The 18,458-nt window shown below is 39.9% G+C and overlaps 2 protein-coding genes across 4 annotated transcripts in view; one reads left to right on the top strand and one right to left on the bottom strand.

Annotated features, from left to right (window-relative positions):
* The first annotated feature begins 511 nt into the window (after window positions 1-511).
* Window positions 512-18,458, top strand: part of LOC111592813 — a 35,442-nt gene continuing 17,495 nt past the window's right edge. The window contains exons 1-2 of one of the 3 annotated variants that reach the window (XM_023305224.2): window positions 512-1,193; window positions 10,413-10,954. In XM_023305224.2, coding sequence (XP_023160992.1) covers window positions 10,705-10,954 — 250 coding nt within the window. In that variant the 5' untranslated portion in view covers window positions 512-1,193; window positions 10,413-10,704. Of the gene's footprint in view, window positions 1,194-7,177; window positions 7,246-10,412; window positions 10,955-18,458 lie in introns of those variants that run through there. The other 2 variants (XM_023305225.2, XM_023305226.2) reach the window with 2 other exon arrangements.
* LOC111592815 (guanine nucleotide-binding protein subunit beta-like protein) lies at window positions 2,967-4,117 on the bottom strand. The gene has a single exon (XM_023305227.2). The coding sequence runs from the start codon at window positions 4,048-4,050 to the stop codon at window positions 3,097-3,099; it is 954 nt and encodes a 317-aa protein (XP_023160995.1). The 5' UTR covers window positions 4,051-4,117; the 3' UTR covers window positions 2,967-3,096.

Genomic DNA, 18,458 nt, shown 5'->3' with positions numbered 1-18,458 from the left:
AAATTACAGGACATGGAACAACAACTGCCAACTAAGGAGCGGAGGGAGGAGGCCAGCATGAAATCGATTTTGTTTCAGGGCAATTCACGTGACAAAACTCTGGCCAGACATTTTAAACGCACAACGATTCGAGTTACATATGCCAAGTGATAAGAAGTGCCGACACCTCATCAAGAGCCACCCCGGAACAAACCCTTGTCAGAGTGACTGGCTGCCGCAACATTACAAGGACATTTTAAAAGACAAAAAAGCGCCAACCGTTGTTGTCGTATTCTTCATATATGTATGTATATATCATATAGTTAGTGGAGAATATTATGATGCCTTCATGACTGACCCCAATTGACATTGTTAGGTTAGGCAGCGCTATAAGAGTTTATTTGCGAATTAGGCGCCAAAAGCTTGAGTACAGTAAAACAGTATTACAAATGCTAGAGACAGTGGGCACATAATAGAGAAACCAGAAAGAAAGAGAGAGAGAGCAAGATAGAGAGAGAGGGAGGCAGAGAGAGAGAGAGAGAGCCGGAGCGGCTTATGGGGTGCGTCCATCTGACGTTCTTGATGGTGGTTGGTTGGCCTCTTGGCGGCGTCAATGCCGGCTATTGTCAGAATGCAAGCAAAGGTCGCAGTTGGTTTTTGTATTCGCTTTCGCACTAGGAGAGAATTTAAAGTTCTCAATTTGTGAACGAGAATTTGGCAGTGATTGTTATCGAAGTGCAAATGAGTGAAATGAGGAGCAAATGTTAAAAATGTACCGTTTCACATAGGTTAACGACAAAGTTAACATTGACGTGCTGCCATTTTCAGGCATCGGTTCTAAAGCTGTAGCGTCATCTCGCTCGCACAACACTACAACATTCAATCGATAAACTTAACAGTGGACTGCCAACTTAATCATCACTGTATAATGTTAACTGAGCGGTTATTGGGGCTAGTGACGAGTAATCGCAGTCGCAGTCACAGTCGCAGTGTCAGCGTTGAGAAGCTTAGACGGAAGAGTGCAAAGCATTAAAAGCGCCACGAAGTGGAGTTACTTAGTGTGTGTCCTGTCAAATGTGAAACTCTAAATAGGAATGTGCATTAATAAATACAAGGGCAACGGACAAAAACCAAATACAACTTTTCTAAGTTCAAGAAAACAACAGCGAAAGCCCAGTGTGAGACGAACCAACGCATTTGCCGTTATATTTAGTGTGAGTATCAAAAAAAGTCTACATTAGTCAACGGGCGTGAACTTAGGCGCCATCCGCACAGGTAAAATGCTTGCCTGCAGCTACTTTTATTATAAGTTAGCCAGATCCAAAAATACGGCAAGCGGCAGTAACAATAACAACAACAACATTAGCACAGCGAACTAACATAAAAAAATTGCTGGCAGTGTAGTAAAAGTTAATCGAGAAAGTAGCGAGTAAAAGCACCACACAAACCCTCCTGCCACACACACAATGCCCTGCAGCAGCAGCAGAGGCAACGACAACGGCAACGACAGCGGCAGCGGCAGCAGCAGCAGGAGCAGCAGCAAGTGCTTTGTCGTTGTTGAGGGTTGTCGTTGTAGTTGTAGCCGTTTATCGTGTGCGCCTGTGCCAGGGGGTTGCTTGGTTTCAGTGCGGCACTTGCATGTGTGTGCATGTGTCTGTGTCTGTACGTGTGCGTCTGTGTGTAACGGTTAATCTCATTCATCAGAGAGTCGAGTTTTACACATTTTTACGCTTGCGAGTATACTACGCTGGCAACACGAACATAGCCGATGATTCGCTCACTGCCCCCGCCACCACCACTCACGACACGTTAACAGTGCTCTCTGTGTGAGCGAGCTGTACGCGTTGCTCAGCGGTGCTGTTAATATTGCCAGCTCGCTTGCGCGCACAGCGCCAAAGGCGTAGTTAGTGGTCGATTTTAAAAGTCCTTCACGTAGCGACACACTCGCATGTGCGTGTGTATATGTAGGTATGTGCGCTGTAAAAGTAGTGTCAAGCACTGCACATAGGTACATGCATAATTACATATATGCTTAGAGCAATACATACATCTGTACGCACTTATGACTCGTGTATGGACTTTGCGTAGCCAGGGTCATGGTGTATGTATAAGGGAATATGATTCTGTTGCATCCGCACTCACACACATTGTTTTCTGCGGCAGGTGCGAATATACCCAATTGAATAGGGTACAGCTAGTTTTGGCCCATATACGCATATATGTATGGACTCGCACATGCGTATCCACAGTCGTATTAATCATTAAGATGACCTCGACCCTTTCTAGTTCCGCCTCGTCCTGTCCCGTCCTGCCCCGTCCTATCGCCCAGAGATGCTTAATATGTCGCCTGTCAGCTTTTGTGCTGCGTTGGGCACAAATGAGGAAGCTGCCAACTGTTAACATAAAAATAAATAAATAAATGTGATTGCGATTGCGGTTTGTTGTTGCGGATTTGTTGACAGCTTCCACCCACACATCCAAGTGCCTGCCTACTGCCACGGCATTTGCTATTAATCTGTCCGCAACCAAATCGAATTCATGTTTTTTTTTTGCATATACATGCATATGTGCTTATGTACATATATATAGTTTTGCGCTTCTCCTAGTCCCGTTTGTATCGGGCTTTGGCATCTTGGGATTGCCCCAGTTGTCACACGTTCGAGCAGCTCTAAGACATTTCCACATACCGAACTGAACCCCATTTTGTCATCGTGCACAATCCTATCTCCAGTTGTATCTGAAAGTCATGATTTGGCACTTCTGCCGCTCAAGGAAATAAGCGTTATAAGTGGTTTCCGAGTGGGGATTGTTAATCAAATATTGACAGCGAATCAGCAAAAAAGAAGGAAGATATAAGATAAATCTGGTTTAGTTCATTGTAGAGATCTGAGATCTAAGATGGTTCCCAGGATGGTCTTCGCGTAACTTTTTACGGCTTCCATTTGATACTTACAAATACTTAGGCATAAGAGAAGATAAATCAGATTGAATTTATTTGATTTCGTTTCGTAGCCCGTGTGCTGTCCCTTAACATAGAATAAACAAATCAGCTAGTTGGTTATTGAATGTTACAATGTTACTGAAGACCAAGGAGTGAGTGTGGGTGGGGTTTGAATGTTATTGGCCGGTAAGCACCTGCCAGGCGCGTATCTTGTTGTCGGAGTAGCCGGCAAAGAGAGTTTGGCCGTCGATGGACCAGGCCAGCGACAGGCATTGCGGCAGATCACCCTTCGCCGTAGGCGGTACATCCTCAAGCCAGAGATCGAATGCTGCCTTTTTCGATGCCAAGTCCCAGACAATTATTGATGAGCCGCAGGCCACACAAAGCCAATAGCGACAGGGCGAAAAGGACATGGCATTGACCACGTCATGATGGTCCAGCGGATACAGATTGCGTCCATCACTCAAATCCCAGAACAGCACCTTAGCGTCCTTGCCGCCCGACGTGCACAGCGAGCCATCCGGCGAGACGGCCACCGTCGAGAGATAGCCAGTGTGACCGTGGTGATTGTTACGTAACTTACAGTGGGTCAAATCCCACACCTTAACCGTACGATCCCAGCCGCACGAGACGATTAGGGGATTAGAGTGCTTGGGCGAGAAGCGCACACACGATATCCAATCGGTGTGGCAATCATCCGTAATGGTGTACTTGCAATCGGCCAGCGTGTTCCACAGCTTGATGGTGCGGTCGCGTGAGCCGGAGACTATTTGGCGGTTGTCCGGCGAAAAGGCCACGGACAGCACATCCTTGGCATGTCCCTCAAACCGATGCGTTGTGGCGCTAGCAGTCAGATCCCACAGTCGAATGGTGCGATCCCACGAGCCGGACAGCGCAAAGTTGCCGTCAGATGAGAGCACCACGTCGCTGATGAAATGCGAGTGGCCATAATTTCGCTTCAGCGTGTAGCCATAGTTGTTCTGGCTCTCGCGCGTCAAGCGCCACACAATGATGGTCTTATCCCTTGACGAGGAGACCAACAGATCCGGATCATACGGATGGGGCGCCACCTGAGTCACCCAGCCACTGTGGCCAGACAGGACGCCAGCTAATTGTATGACCTCTGGCATATTCTCTTAATTTATTTAGTGATATTCCGGCTTTGTATTTAGTTTCTTAACTATAATTCAGTTTTATTTAATGCTAGGATTACTCGGTTCGAAAATACATATAGATATTTGATCTTAAAATCTGGAAAAATTTATTTCTATTTTTATATTGATCTCCTTTTTCTGCTTATTTCGTTTTTTATTCATTTTCTCTAAAGTCCTGATATTTGTTTACCATGCTGGAAGTCCTTTAAAAGTGTCCTTTTATATTTGATTTATTCTTGGGTACAAAATAAAATTAAATTTTCGCAAGAATATTAACTGTGTCCTTTGTTTTATATCCAAATGTCCTTAATACATTTTGCGCTTTTACTGAGACTGAATGCAATGGAAGCAATGTCCGACTGATAAATACCCTGCAGATTGCCTTGCATTATAAAAATACCTATATGAATATATACAAAAATAAATATATAGCTTTTATTGATAATATAACAAATATAGATAATGTAGATAATTTATAAATAATTTTATAAATTTTTATCAATTATCAAAATAATAAATCAATTTTATCTATTTAGTTTAGCGATTTCACGGTTTAGTTTAGTCTGTCAGCGAGCTTATTCCGGACAAACTCTAAATATTGTAGCACTAAACCTTTGGTAATTTCGAAGAGTTGTTAGATATTGAGCTGAGCTTTAATTAACTTTAAAGTGGATTTCATAGAAGGGTCTTCGTGTCACTTTACGCTGTGCACACTTCAAAGACCGTTGGCAGGCAAACATGGCTTCCTCTTCTTCTTCTTTCGTCGCCTGTTAATGCTAATTAAGATTATTTATAGCTTCTACAGAGTTTGGCGCTCACTTCTCCACACTTCGTTCTCGCCTAATTCATGCTCAGTTTGTAGAATTTATGTAAACATAAATAGTTGCCTTTTTGCGGCCATCTATCAATATTTAAGAGCTTGACAATTGTTCTACATTATTTTGGGCTTCACGTAGAACACGCCCGCTTCCGCCGTGCACTCCGCTATTTAAGGGCGATGACGTAAAATGAAAAATGACGTGAAGCAGCGCAAAAGCTTTCCCAGACGTCGGTACCTGAACAAAAGCCAAAAAAAAGAGGGAGAATGAAAAGGAAGAAAAACAGTTAAAATTACTTTAAAATGCATAAGTGCGCGTGTGTAAGTGTGCGTGTGTGTGTGTGCTTGTGTGTGTGCAACTGTGTGTAATGGTATGTGTGAGTATTGAGCGGGCGCTGGCCAAAACAATGCGGCTTTTCGACGACTCGCCTGAAAAATTACTCATACGGCAATGAAACACGAAAGTGTATGTGTGTGTGTGTAAGTGTGTGTGTGTGTGTGTGTATTTGTATGTGGCGCCAGCAGCGCGCTGTTGTTGCTGGCTCCACTGCTGGCAGTCGCCATTCAGCAGACAAATGGACATGGCCAAAGACGGGTGGCTAGACTGACGGGCAGACCGAGCGGGTGGCGTGGCTTGGCGTGGCGTGGCGTGGAACAGCCAGGGCCGGGGGTAGGTGCTGCAAATCGAGACAGAGACACCGAGCACGAGTCCTTTTTGCATTTTGCCGGCGAGTTGTTTAGGGTGCATGCGGGTGTTGGATAAAGTGTTGCCAACACACATAAAAACACTTTGACGTTACATATAAAGTAATTTCTTTTGTTTACAGGAGACCAGCAGTTAATATACGTATGTGTGTGTGCGTGTGTGAGTGTGTGTTTGTTTGTTTTTATGTTGCCTGTGTTCCCTCTCTCTGTTTTTTGAGGATTTAATGTACTGTTGTTAATGGAAATTTCGTGAATATTCAGTGTAATGCGAGTTACAGCGCTGATTATTCTTTTTTATTTATAGTTTTCCTTTATTTGGTTCCGCTTTTTGATAAATGTATATGACACGCTTTTCAAGGTACTTTTTATAGGGTTTCCTCATGTGGAGTATTCGGGCTAATGCATCAAAATGGGAGCATGAATTGATGTTTTTCAATAGCAGTGATCGATCGGCATATGTAACTGAAGCCAATATGATTTTAAGCCTTTTTTAAGTGCTGAGAATAGTAATTTCAATTTCAGAAATCACAAGAAATAATCCATGAATTCATGCAAATTAAGAGAACAGAAAGCTGCTTTAAAAGATGTTTGTCATAATTCATTTAAAATATGCTTTAATTTCTTGTATAAACATATATATTTATTTATTTATGTATATCTAAAGGTTCCGCTGTATTTCTGCTGCAAGCCTTTCTCTGCAGTTCTCACAAATTCCTGCCTTTCAATCAAGTGCTTATGTCTTAATAATTTCTTATGTTTTCATGTATGTACGTAGCATATATCAATAATAATATCAGCCAAACACTAGCAATCGTACATGTATATATACCATATATAGAGACACATATGCATAGAGACTGTGCTTGTATAGAGACCTAAATAACAAACAGGAATGAAACTCCAAAGCGATAGCCCGATGAAACCCCACAGGGCCATTAATTGTTTGCTACTCTAGAATTTGTGCTTCTTCTTTTTGTTTTTAGCTTTGTTCGCTTAGCCATTGTGTGTTTCCATTTTGTGTGCCATGTTCTACGCACCTAACACACACACACACACACATGTGTCAGTTGTTGTTATTGTTGCTGTTGTTAGTTTTGTTTGTTTCGCCTGGCTAAAGCCGCTTTAGACGCGTTGTTGCTTTTGGGCCTTTGTTCCTTTTTTGGTTGATGGCGGCTGTCGACTGTCGACTGTCGACTGTCGGTGTTTTGTAATTTATGCGGCTTCCCCCGACAGCAGGCGCAGTCCATCAGCCACATCAGATCGGAGTGATATAACAACAATTACATTTTACGCTCTTTTAGGCGGCAAGCAAACCAATTGACCAATTGAGGGCTGGCCAGCCCTCCATTTGAGAGGGCTAAGAGATTATCCGAAACGGTGCTTCAAGCTGGACTCTTCGCCTGGCTGGCAGCTTCAATTTATTCTCATTAGTCAAATACGAAATGGCCAAAAGAATTGTAGAACGAACTTTGAACAATATCCATTGACCACACCAAGCAAATTGGTTGCCATGGCTACAACTGCAACACCAACAGCAACAACTATAGCAACAGCAACAGCAACAGCAACAACAACAGCAGCAACACAACAAATTTCAATCTGATACGTAATACACATTGTAGCTGCTGACTGAAATTTGGTATTTAAACGTTAGCTCTTACTTTGTTTCACTTAGTTTCAATCATTAACTCTAATTATCCCTAATGAAAATTGCTTTCTGTTTATTTTTGTGCACTGCCCGAGGGTAATAAACTCGTGATACCAAATCAGACCTTATCAGCAGCAAGAAAATTGTTGTGGCTAGTTTAATGAACTCTCAGCTAAGGTCTGATTTAGTTGCTGATTGGCATTTCAATAAGTCGTCATTAGCTGATAATAGAATCGGAACAGAAACTGCCACTGATGATCCAATGATCTGCAATCTTCGAGTGTAGATGCAAGCTGCAGGTCAACATTGACAGGCCTAGGATTTGTTCTCTATATATATAAATTATATATATATATATATATATTATTTGTAACACTTTTGATATGCACAAATGTGCTGCTTAGCTTAGAGTTTAGTAAACCAATTGTAAATCAAAGACATTGAAGAATGAAATTATTGAATGATTAGTCTCGATCAACGATCGTTAAATCTCTTGTTTCCAACAGATTTTACTGGTAAGCGAACAATCTCTAATGAGTTACGTAACTACGTCAGCCAGTACCCCAGAATTGTAAACAAAATCACAAAATGAATTGTATGATCATTGCCGATCCTTGATCTTAAGTCTCTTGTTTCCAACAGACTCTGGGCCTTATGACAAAATGACAAACCTGATCCTGTTTTTTCTGTTTAAACGTTAATTCATTATATTTTATGACTAATCTATGACCTCTAGCCTGTTAAGAACAGTCAATTGTAATTTCGCTCAAAGTTTTTACCCTTATTTATTTATTTCTATAAAACTTCAAATTAAATTGAAATTTTAATTTATTAAAATCGAAAAATGCAAATAGTTTCTGCGTCATATCATTAAATATATGAAAAGCTGATTCGCTAAGAAAGCGACTCTGACGTGGCCTGGCCTTCAGCTTAGCTGAACGGTATGCAACTTCTTGGATAAGCTCCTTATATACAACATATTTCGGACAGGATTTACCCTGATCATCTCTATGCTGCCAGACTTTTGTTATAATATGCATATATATATTTATTATTTAGTTTTACATATATTTTTATATCATATCTATCACGATATTTTGGGATGTTTTTCTTGGCTAAATACAAAGACTGCCACAGTGTGCCAAGTATTTTAAAATATCAATAATTTGGTCAAGGCAACTGAACTGAATCGTTAGCCAAATCAAATTGCCTAAGATAACAGCGCTTGCAGCCAAATTTGGGAGTCAGCTTAGCGGAAAAGTCGAAACGTGCAGCGGAAAAGCGGGGAGAAAAATGGAAAACTATAATCAAATTTAATTAAAGGCGAAATTGGAACGCTCGAAGAATAACAAACATTGAGCGTGTATGTGACACATCTATAGTCCGAGCCATGAATGGTCCAGCAATAGAGTGAGAAAGAGATGGGGTGCAAAATAGAGCGAGAGAGAGAGAGAGGGGGCGAGAGAGCAAGGAAACTGCTGCAAGCAAATAAAGCACAACAAAATATGTGTGATAAATTTTTTTGCTGCTGCTGCTGCTGCTGCTGCTGCCACTGTTCCCGATTCTGTTGCTGCTGCTGCTTCTGGCTTCTCATTATTATTTTGCCTTTTATGTGGCACAAGAATGAAGTGGAGGGTGGGGGCAACCGGGGTGGAGGTGCACGCCTCACCAGCGACCCGGGCTGCTCGGTGCTGCCGTTGATTTCTAATGTGATAAACTTTTGATGGCACAAAGGCGCAGCTATGCCAACCAGCTCTCCCGTTGCGCTCGGCCTGCAGCAAGTCCCCCCGCCACCCCTCCTCGCACCCCCTCGTCTTTGCTAAAGAAATTATTTTATGGCTGCAGCTGCTCGGTTGGCAACGGGCGAAGGGAGCTGTTGGCTCTCTTTAAAATCAACGCTAGTTTCTTATTACCCAGTCATGCAGTTGAGACTTGTTATTACCTCAAACGCACAGGCGCACGTCTATTGGCCAGCTTCGTAATAAACTATGTAGGCAGCGCTGCGTATACGTAATATCTCATTTGCTTTTAAATGCGCATACGACCCCTTGCCGCAGGCACGCCCTGTGCTGGGATAGCCGCTGGCATTTGAATAATTTTATGCATCGATTTTTCGATTTGTATGATACTTATGAATCGCTAGATTCAAGAAGAGAACGAGACAGCGATATAGGGGAGAGACTTGATATCTGGGGCTTGTTATGAAAAAGTATAAATTGCTGGGATAAAGAGCTGCCAGCGAGAGACAGGCAGATGAAGGAGGAGATTAAGATTAGATATTTGATTATGAACAGCTTAATATTTGTGAATATCCTTGATCCTTGCTATGACAGCGGCGCATATAGATAAAGAGAAGGAAGAAATTTGGCATTTGACTGCGAATTCTTTTGATAAAAATATGCCTTTGATGTGGATTGCATGGCTCAGAGAGAAATGGAAAATGAAAATTTTGTTTTCAATTCTAATTATCATAATATCTGTGGAGTCTTGTGGCAGAAGATGTACGCTTAATATGAATTGATGCATACACAAATTGTCAACGAGAAAGGAAGAAAAATATAAATTTGTTATTTAATTGTGAATAATTTAATTATGAATTTAAGAATGCTTAATTACTGATAGCAGCAGGCAGAGAAAAACAGATGGAAAGAGGGAGGATAGCACTCAACTCTAAATGAAGTAAGGCATCAAATTCATTGAGAGTCCTAGCAGATAATGATGGTATCAAATAAGGTTATGTTAACAACTTATCAGAGCACGCATGCTCTCCACTTAATCCAGCTCCAGTCACTATTAAAAACTGAAACTGAAGAAAAAGGCTCCCCACAGAGTAGAAACTGCTAGTTGTAGATTGAACTCTATTGTATCATTTGATTGGACAGGGTATCTACTAGTCTTGCCACCTAAAAAAATTACCCAGATATATCGTACTCATATATTAAAATATAGTATCAACAAGCAAGATGACTTTGTGCACTTCCCCAGGCAACAAAGCTTTTCATTGAATTTCTATGATTATTTTGCATGCTCAGATCAGAGGCATAAAAAGTTTCGTTGCATTCCATAAGCTATTGAAATGGCATTTTAGAATATGATTTCGATGTTTCGCTATTATGAGAAATGCGATTTCTAATTGCTGTGAATTTTCGCTCTGTTTTCGCTTTGCAGGCTTCGTGATAAATGCAGCAACTGACAATTAATACGGAAATGGGCGAGAAATGCGCGAACAGCGCGCATTTGGCTGAGCATTAGAACATAGCGCATACGCCGCGTGGGCGCAGCGGGAAAACTCATAAATGAATGCTTTTAATTGCGAAACAATGACGTTTGCCCGCACAAATACGAGCAGAATAAAAGGAATAACGCTTGCTAGATCAACAACGACAACACCAAACACTTCGACCAGCTGCAGCAGCTGCAGTGAAATTTGTGAAAATCGCGAAAATTGAGACAACACACAATGCTGCTGATGCCAACATCGTGTGGCCCCGGACCGCCAGCGGTCGCACGCGCCGTTGACCCAAGCTTAGCGAACGAGCACACACGCAATCAACTACGTAAGCTGGCAACGACCCAGAGTCCAACCAGCCCGATAACACCAACAGCAGCAGCAACGGGCATTCCCAAATGGCTTCTAATGCTCCTGCTGCTCTTTGCCATTGTGGCCCAAACGCCGCAGAGCCAAGTGGCCGCCGAGAAGAGCAAACACTGTGAGTATTTACCACCATTTCAATACATATACATATATATATAAATCTATACATATATATTTGTCTGTTTGTATACATTTTGGCCAAAGATCGAAGTTGTGCACAACTTTTACCCTTGTTCTGCGTCCACTTGAATTTCGAAAAACAATTTGTCCCTTTTCACAGCGCTCAACTTCTGTGACAAACACAGCAAATAATTTTGTTTGGCAAAAATAAAAGTTTTTTGTTCTATTTATATTGAGGAATGGGCGTATCGTTCTGACACTTTAATAATTTGATTAATTTTTAATACGGAGCTATGCCCCAGCCACTGGAGTGGAGTGTGGAGTTGAAAAGTTGAGCAAGATGTGCTGCAAGGCTAGACATATACATACATATGTATTCGATTTGAAAAGATGTAAATAACACAGTGAAATGAGGCTTGAAAGAATAAAGCAATGGCAGCTTAAGTAGCTATTGAAACATATGCTAAGAGCTGTAGATATATTGATTCAGAGATAGACAACTTGTTGGATAATGGATAGACAGATGGTTGGATGAATGTACACAAATACATTCATTCATCTCTTTGACAGATAGATAAATTGATGAATGAATGCACACATTCGTACATTAATTCATGCATGCAGGCACACTCATTACATGCAAGCATATACACATTACATCATGTATACATACATACATATAATTAAAGCATAGTTGGACGGCAGTATAGATTCATAGATTCATAGATTCATAGATTCATAGAATCTTAGATTCACAAATTCACAGAATCAAAGTTTCATAAGTTTATAGATTCATAAGTTCATAACTTCGAAAATTCGTAGATTTATAGATTCATTGATCCACAGAATCCCAGAATCAATTGATAAAGTCATAGATTCATAGATTCAATGATTCAATGATTCAATGATTCAATGATTCAATGATTCAATGATTCAATGATTCAATGCTTCAATGATTCAATGATTCAATGATTCAATGATTCAATGATTCAATGATTCAATGATTCAATGATTCAATGATTCAATGATTCAATGATTCAATGATTCAATGATTCAATGATTCAATGCTTCATAGATTCATAGATTCATAGATTCATAGATTCATAGATTCATAGATTCATAGATTCATAGATTCATAGATTCATAGATTCATAGATTCATAGTTACATAGACTTATAGACTTATAGACTTATAGACTTATAGACTTATAGACTTATAGACTTATAGACTTATAGACTTATAGACTTATAGACTTATAGACTTATAGACTTATAGACTTATAGACTTATAGACTTATAGACTTATAGACTTATAGACTTATAGACTTATAGACTTATAGACTTATAGACTTATAGAGTTATAGAGTTATAAACTTATAGATAATTAGATAATTAGATACTTCGATACTTAAATTCATAGACAGATAGATAGATTGATGACTGTATAGATACATCCATATATACATATATTCATACATACATGTAGGCAGACATATATGCTTACATACACATACATCCACATACATCCACATACATCCACATACATCCACATACATTACATGCAAGCACACACGCAGACAAGCATATATACTTAAATATGCAGTATTCGTGTTCTCTTTGTATAAGTACAGATAGACAGATAGACAGATAAATGCATACATCAAGGTAGACATTAATACACAATCAGGCATACATAGATACTTAAAGTATAGAAATATCATCTCTAATCTCTTCAACAAAAAGGAAATTCAAGCTAGTTAGAAGAACAGTTATACATGCCCTGATGCAATTGTAGTTATCGCGCTCAATTTGACCATAATTTTGCCAATTCTGTCAAAGATAGGATTACACCTGACCCAATTCATATTAAAATATTAAACATTAGCGAAGAGTATTGAAGGAAGCGCTATTCTGAATAAGTAGAAACATCAACTGATAAAGTAGTATATAACAAAGAATATTGCTTCTAAGCCAGCTTCTACAACTATGGACGATGTCAATGCCCATTCCAAGATATAAAAGAAAGAGAATATTGTAAATTTGATCAACTTTCAATTAAAAACTATAATATTTTCAAGTAATTAGATATATATAAATTTATATGCTAAATTGAAATGCTTCGTGTTGCTCCAAGCAATATAAATACATTTATCCTAGAGCAAACAATCGACTTGCCGTAAGGCGAAACGTGTTGACAGCAAGTCAAGCTTGAGCAAATATGAAACATTTTGTCATTTCGGCTCGCTTTTTTATGATAAGCTTGTGGTTTTGTTTTTGTTGTTTTTGTTTTTGTGGTGCTCATGTATCAAAATATTTGTGCACAATTTGTATAAATTTTGTTGCTTTTCTCGTGGCAGAACAATAAAATTTCATCGAGGAAATGTAATAAAAGTGCATGAAAATGTTGTTAAAAAGCGCAAACAAACAAACCAAAAGAGAACAAAATGCTGGCACTATAAAGTAAACATCCAGCAATGTGCGTGTGTGTGTGTGTGCGTGTGTGTGTGAGGTAATTCATTCACATTGTACATATTGTTTATGCGAAGAATAAACAACATATAAATGCGATTTTACGATGAGCAGGCAACTTGCATACTAAACAGCTTGACACACACACACACACACTTATACTGCGTGTGTGCCGGAATGTCTGAAGATATGTGCCACAGCCGCAACGTTGACAAAAGCCCGACACATTTTAATCAAAGCTGCAATAACACGAAATCTTCTGCATGTCAGTGCACATTGTTCGTCAATAAAAACAAACTGACTACGAACGACTTTAATATACCCTATATATCAGCAGGCCAATAACAAAAAAATTAAATAATAAAAATAAAAAATAAATAATAAAAAAAAATAAAAAATAAATTAAAAATTATAAATAAATATATTTTCAAAGTCTAGACAGTTAGCTGAGTTTATAAACGAAACTTATATCAAAGCTGATCTGTATGATATATATATGTATGAAAATTAGCACCTAGAATTCAATTAGGGATCCCAGGTTCGATTACAAATGTTTATAGTGCCAAGAAGAGAAAATAGCACACAAAAAGAAGAAAAAATCGAGTTGAGCTAGAAGAAGTGAAAGAAACAATTTGTTTTTATATTATTATATTTAAATACAATTATTATCTTTGCTTATTACAGTTATACTTATTATTATTTTTTATATTATTATAAATTGTATGAATCTGAAAATGATTTACTTTTCTACAAAATTGATTAATAATCAAAGCTAAGTAAAGTTTATTGCTCTGAATTCAGTTCAATTTGAAATTTATTTGATTTGTCGCATATGAAAGTTGCATAATGAGTTGCTTGCACAGTCGTCAATCATTTTACACACACGCACACACTCAGTTGCAATTGCTGGCAAATGGAATAAAGTTGCTGAAGCGTTGCGACGCTTCGTCGATGACGACGAAAGTTGTTTGCCGCAAATTATTTCCGTATTTTAACATTAAATCATAATTAAAAATTTCAAGTAAAACAACTTACAACTCGACGTCAACTGCGACGTCAACTGCGACGGCGACTGCGACTGCCGCAGCAGTAAAAGTTTGCGCTGTAAAAAAGTTGTTGCCTACTTTTTTGGGCATATTTCCGGTTGCTGCTGACTGCGGACTGCTGGCAGCGCTGCTTGCTGCTTGCTGCGCTGTGCGTTTCTAATTGCAGCTCTCTTCCTGTTCGGGTGACAAGTCGCTGTTGTTGCTGCTGCTTTTCTTCCTTTTGCTCGTTTCCGGAGGCGACATTTAAACAACAACAAACTTGCCATGCTTAGCGCTGTTGCGTCTGCTGTTTGCTGTGGCCACACACACTTACACACACACACCCTAACAATCAAACACACAGACGCACGCTCTGCTCTCCTCATGCTGGGCATCCGCAACAGACTTGCGGCTTACGTGGCGTATACTTAATTTTCTCATACTCATGACCAGGCTCGTTTTTTTGCTCCTGCGCGAAATGCACTTGGCCAATGGGGCCGCTGCTGCTGCTGCTGCTGCTGGCAGCGACGTCGGCAGCATTGAAGGTTTCCTCAACTCGTTCAACAAAATGTTGTACAAAACTTTCATAATTAATTTCATGTTAAGTGGCATTGCGAAACGTACGTAGGCAGTTCCTGCAACTCCAATTGCCTCAGTGCCCCTTCCAACGGCTCTGCCTCTGCCTCTGCCACTGCCATTTGCACATCGTTTCGCCACAGTCAGTCTTTGGCTTCTTCTCATGATTTTTTTTGCTGTATTTTGGGTGAGCCGTTGTCTTTAATTTGAATTGTCATTTCCTGTCTCAAACACTCGACGCCACTCGCTGGTTGCCCTTGTAGCGGTCTGCCAGGCATCCGGCTGCCAGCCACGCCCTGCTGCCACCGCTGCCAACGCCTCTGCTGCTGGCGATGCGCACGTTCAACTTGATTAGCGTAACTTGTAATGACTCGCACGAGCTGCGACTCAGGGCAAACTTGTTGGCCAGACCAGTCCCTGGATCCCCATTGCCAGACATTCACTTACATGAGTAAATATGTTCACTCACTGTGTGTGTGTCAGTGTGTGTGCGTGTGTGTGTGTGTGTCTCTCGTATTTGCAAGTGGTTTTCATAATTACTTTGTGTGTTCACTTCAAATTATCTGAGGAGCACAAGTTGTGCCTGTGCTTGAGCTCTACGCGTATCTGAATGTTTGCTGGCATATATTCCTCTCCCTCTCCCTCTCCACCTCTCTCTCTCTCCCTGCCTTTGTCTCTGTGCCCTGTTATGATTTGGGACTTATTCAATTTGTTAAATGTTTACCACATCATTGCATTATAATTAAGTTTTCAGCAGCGCAAGAAGTGCTAAATTAATGTGTGTAAATGTCTTAAGTTCGCATTATGCAACACTTTAATCGATTTCTCTTTGAGTGGCATTCGTAAACGTTGCTCGACTCCTGAAGCGATATCTCTTAACCATATCGATAATATCTATATCTTAATATCTATAGAGTTTGGTCTTGAAGGCTTTTTGATGGGACTCCATAGAGCGTTGTAGCTTCATCGACTTAATAGAAGTATATAGATAATTGTGTGTTCATGTCCGATCGATTCCTCTTTGCTTGGCATTCGTAAATGTGGCTTGACTGTTGCAGCAAATAAAAATAAAAAACAACTTGAGCTGTTATCTTTATGGACAGCTCGTTATTTTCAATAAGAACTTAGATAGTAACTATATGCATTGCTCTGACAGTTTTTCATCTCAGCGAGAATGGCATCACAAGCAATCAGTATCTTAACGAAATAAACTTCCATCAGACGTCGCCCCCGCCGCCTTTCAGCCTGCGCACAAACAATTGTCTCGCTTCTGTGCAATAATACGAGCATTACACAATTTTTATAAAATGGGTCACGTTGCTTGGCGGCACGGAGCGGGTTGGAGCTTGGAGCAGTTGAACAAGGCTTTCCTTTTTTGGCAGACTCCAGCAGCCTCTGATGTCTGATGGCTGGCTGCCAATAAAATTGTGAGAAAAACAACTGTCGACGACCAAGAAATGGCATAAAACTTTTGCTTTTTGTTTGCCATAAATATGAATGGATGGATTTGGGTCTGGGCACTGAGCTCTGAGATGAGAAGTTGGGGCGAGCAGCCAGTACCAGTTGCCACTGCGGCATATAACAGACTGAGCCCAAAAGAGGGGCAGCTGCTGCTCCCCGCACGTGCCAAGCTGCACTGCAGCAGAAAGGGATGGAGGATGGAGGATGGAGGGATGGAAGGAGGGGGGCTTGGGGGAGGTAGTTTAACATTATGACAGCTTTGCGGCAGCAATAAATTTTAATTTCATAAGAATCCATCCGCATACGAATAGAGATTTGCAACATGCCACAGCCTTTGGCGTGAGAGCACAAACCTTTTGCTGTGGCCATGATGCAGCTTGATTTATACGCACTAAGCGGATTTTCGTTTCAAAATTGACAGCCTTAAAAAATGTATGCGAAAGAGTCTTTTTCGATGGGCTTTGTTTAGGTTTTAAAAATAAGATTAAATAATATTTAAATTTTTAAGCGGGCAAAACTTGTAGAAATTTGGTATAATTTTGGGCTAGATTTTGAGAGAGTTTTCAATTGGCAACAGTTTTGTGAATGAAACTAAATTGTAGCATGTGCATAAGAAATTGCTCTTAACACGTCAAACAGTTAAGAACAATTTCTTATTTAATACAAAATATACAGTAAGCTAAAAAGTAAGTAAATATCTTAAGATAGTATCTGAATTGTTCAAGTGAAGCACGAGTGCTAAACGATTTAATATCTGTAAAATACTCTTACTATAAAACAACGCCTATACAAATATTTGAGCCGCGCAACGCCTGGTAATGTGTGGTAGAAGTGCTTAATAGATTGATCTGTATTAGTCATGTTGAAACTCACAAGGCTGGAAAATAGATTTGGTCATTAATTCGCTTCGCAGTTGAATGGAAAGATAAATGTTTATGTATGATAAATACATGGCTGTAAAATCAAAGCGCGAATGAAATCAAGCAAAGCATAACAAATGTCATTTATGGCCAAACATTTTTGGCCACACACAATGCCAATGGGCGCCAATCAAATAGAGAGAAAAGAGCAGCAGCAGCAGCAGCAGCAGCAGAAGGAGGAGCACGCTCTTCCTGCCTTTGCCAAATCGACGATTGATGCGTTTCGTTGCGAACTCTTGGCTATAGCCATTGGCACTGCTGGCAAAAAAAAAAATTCAGAAAGCCAAACAATAAATTGGTCAATTGTCTATGAATGTGCTGTGTGTGTGCGTGTGCGTGGGTGGATGGGTATATCGGATTGTGGGTTAGGACTATTTATCAATGTTTCTGGTCAAGCGAGAGGCAGTAAACTGTTATTATATAAAATCGATATGCGAATTTTCCAATTGTTTTTCCCTTCGCTGTTGTCCACAGTTCGCCCCACTCGAATCCAATTTTAATTGTCTGCCTCTGTTTGTGGAAAATTGAACAATTTGTTGTTGATCATTTTAAATCGCAATCTAAATTCAATTCGCAATTTCGCTGCTTACTCATTTCATCTGCACTAATTAGTTCCAATTGTTTCATGCGCCCTTTGTTTTTGGCCCTTGGTATTTTGTCACTTCCTTTGCAACGTTTGATAGTTTAAGCTTATTAAATTGATCTCTCGTTAAAGAATATGTAAATACCTCAACAGTAGCTTAATTGAAAAAAAAAACTCGTTTGCTTGACAAATAAATATCGTGAGACTTTTCATAGATCTTTGTCCAAACATAGAAGTCATATATCAATGAATAAGTTTAAGATTTTCAAGATTTTTTTATGCAATAATGTTTATTACTAGTCTTTACCCTGTTGAATAGTAAGATGAATCGTAGCAAATTTAATATTTCATGAAAAGCTTTAATCTCAGCCAGCTGTACTCAGCGGAACTTCTACAAAGACTGCAGCATAGGAATTATTGATCTAAGTGCAGAGTAGCTCAATCCAGCTACAAATTTCTGACTTAA

This window comes from Drosophila hydei, unplaced genomic scaffold (genome assembly GCF_003285905.1).
Source record: "Drosophila hydei strain 15085-1641.00,03,60 unplaced genomic scaffold, DhydRS2 tig00000001-arrow-pilon, whole genome shotgun sequence".
Taxonomy (NCBI): domain Eukaryota; kingdom Metazoa; phylum Arthropoda; class Insecta; order Diptera; family Drosophilidae; genus Drosophila; species Drosophila hydei.
The sequence above is the reverse complement of the archived record's forward strand: the minus strand, read 5'-3'. Positions and strand labels throughout refer to the sequence as shown.

What these genes read in the sequence shown, in the direction of transcription:
- LOC111592815 (XM_023305227.2), bottom strand. Translation starts at nt 4,050, where the DNA reads ATGCCAGAGGTCATACAATTAGCTGGCGTCCTGTCTGGCCACAGTGGC.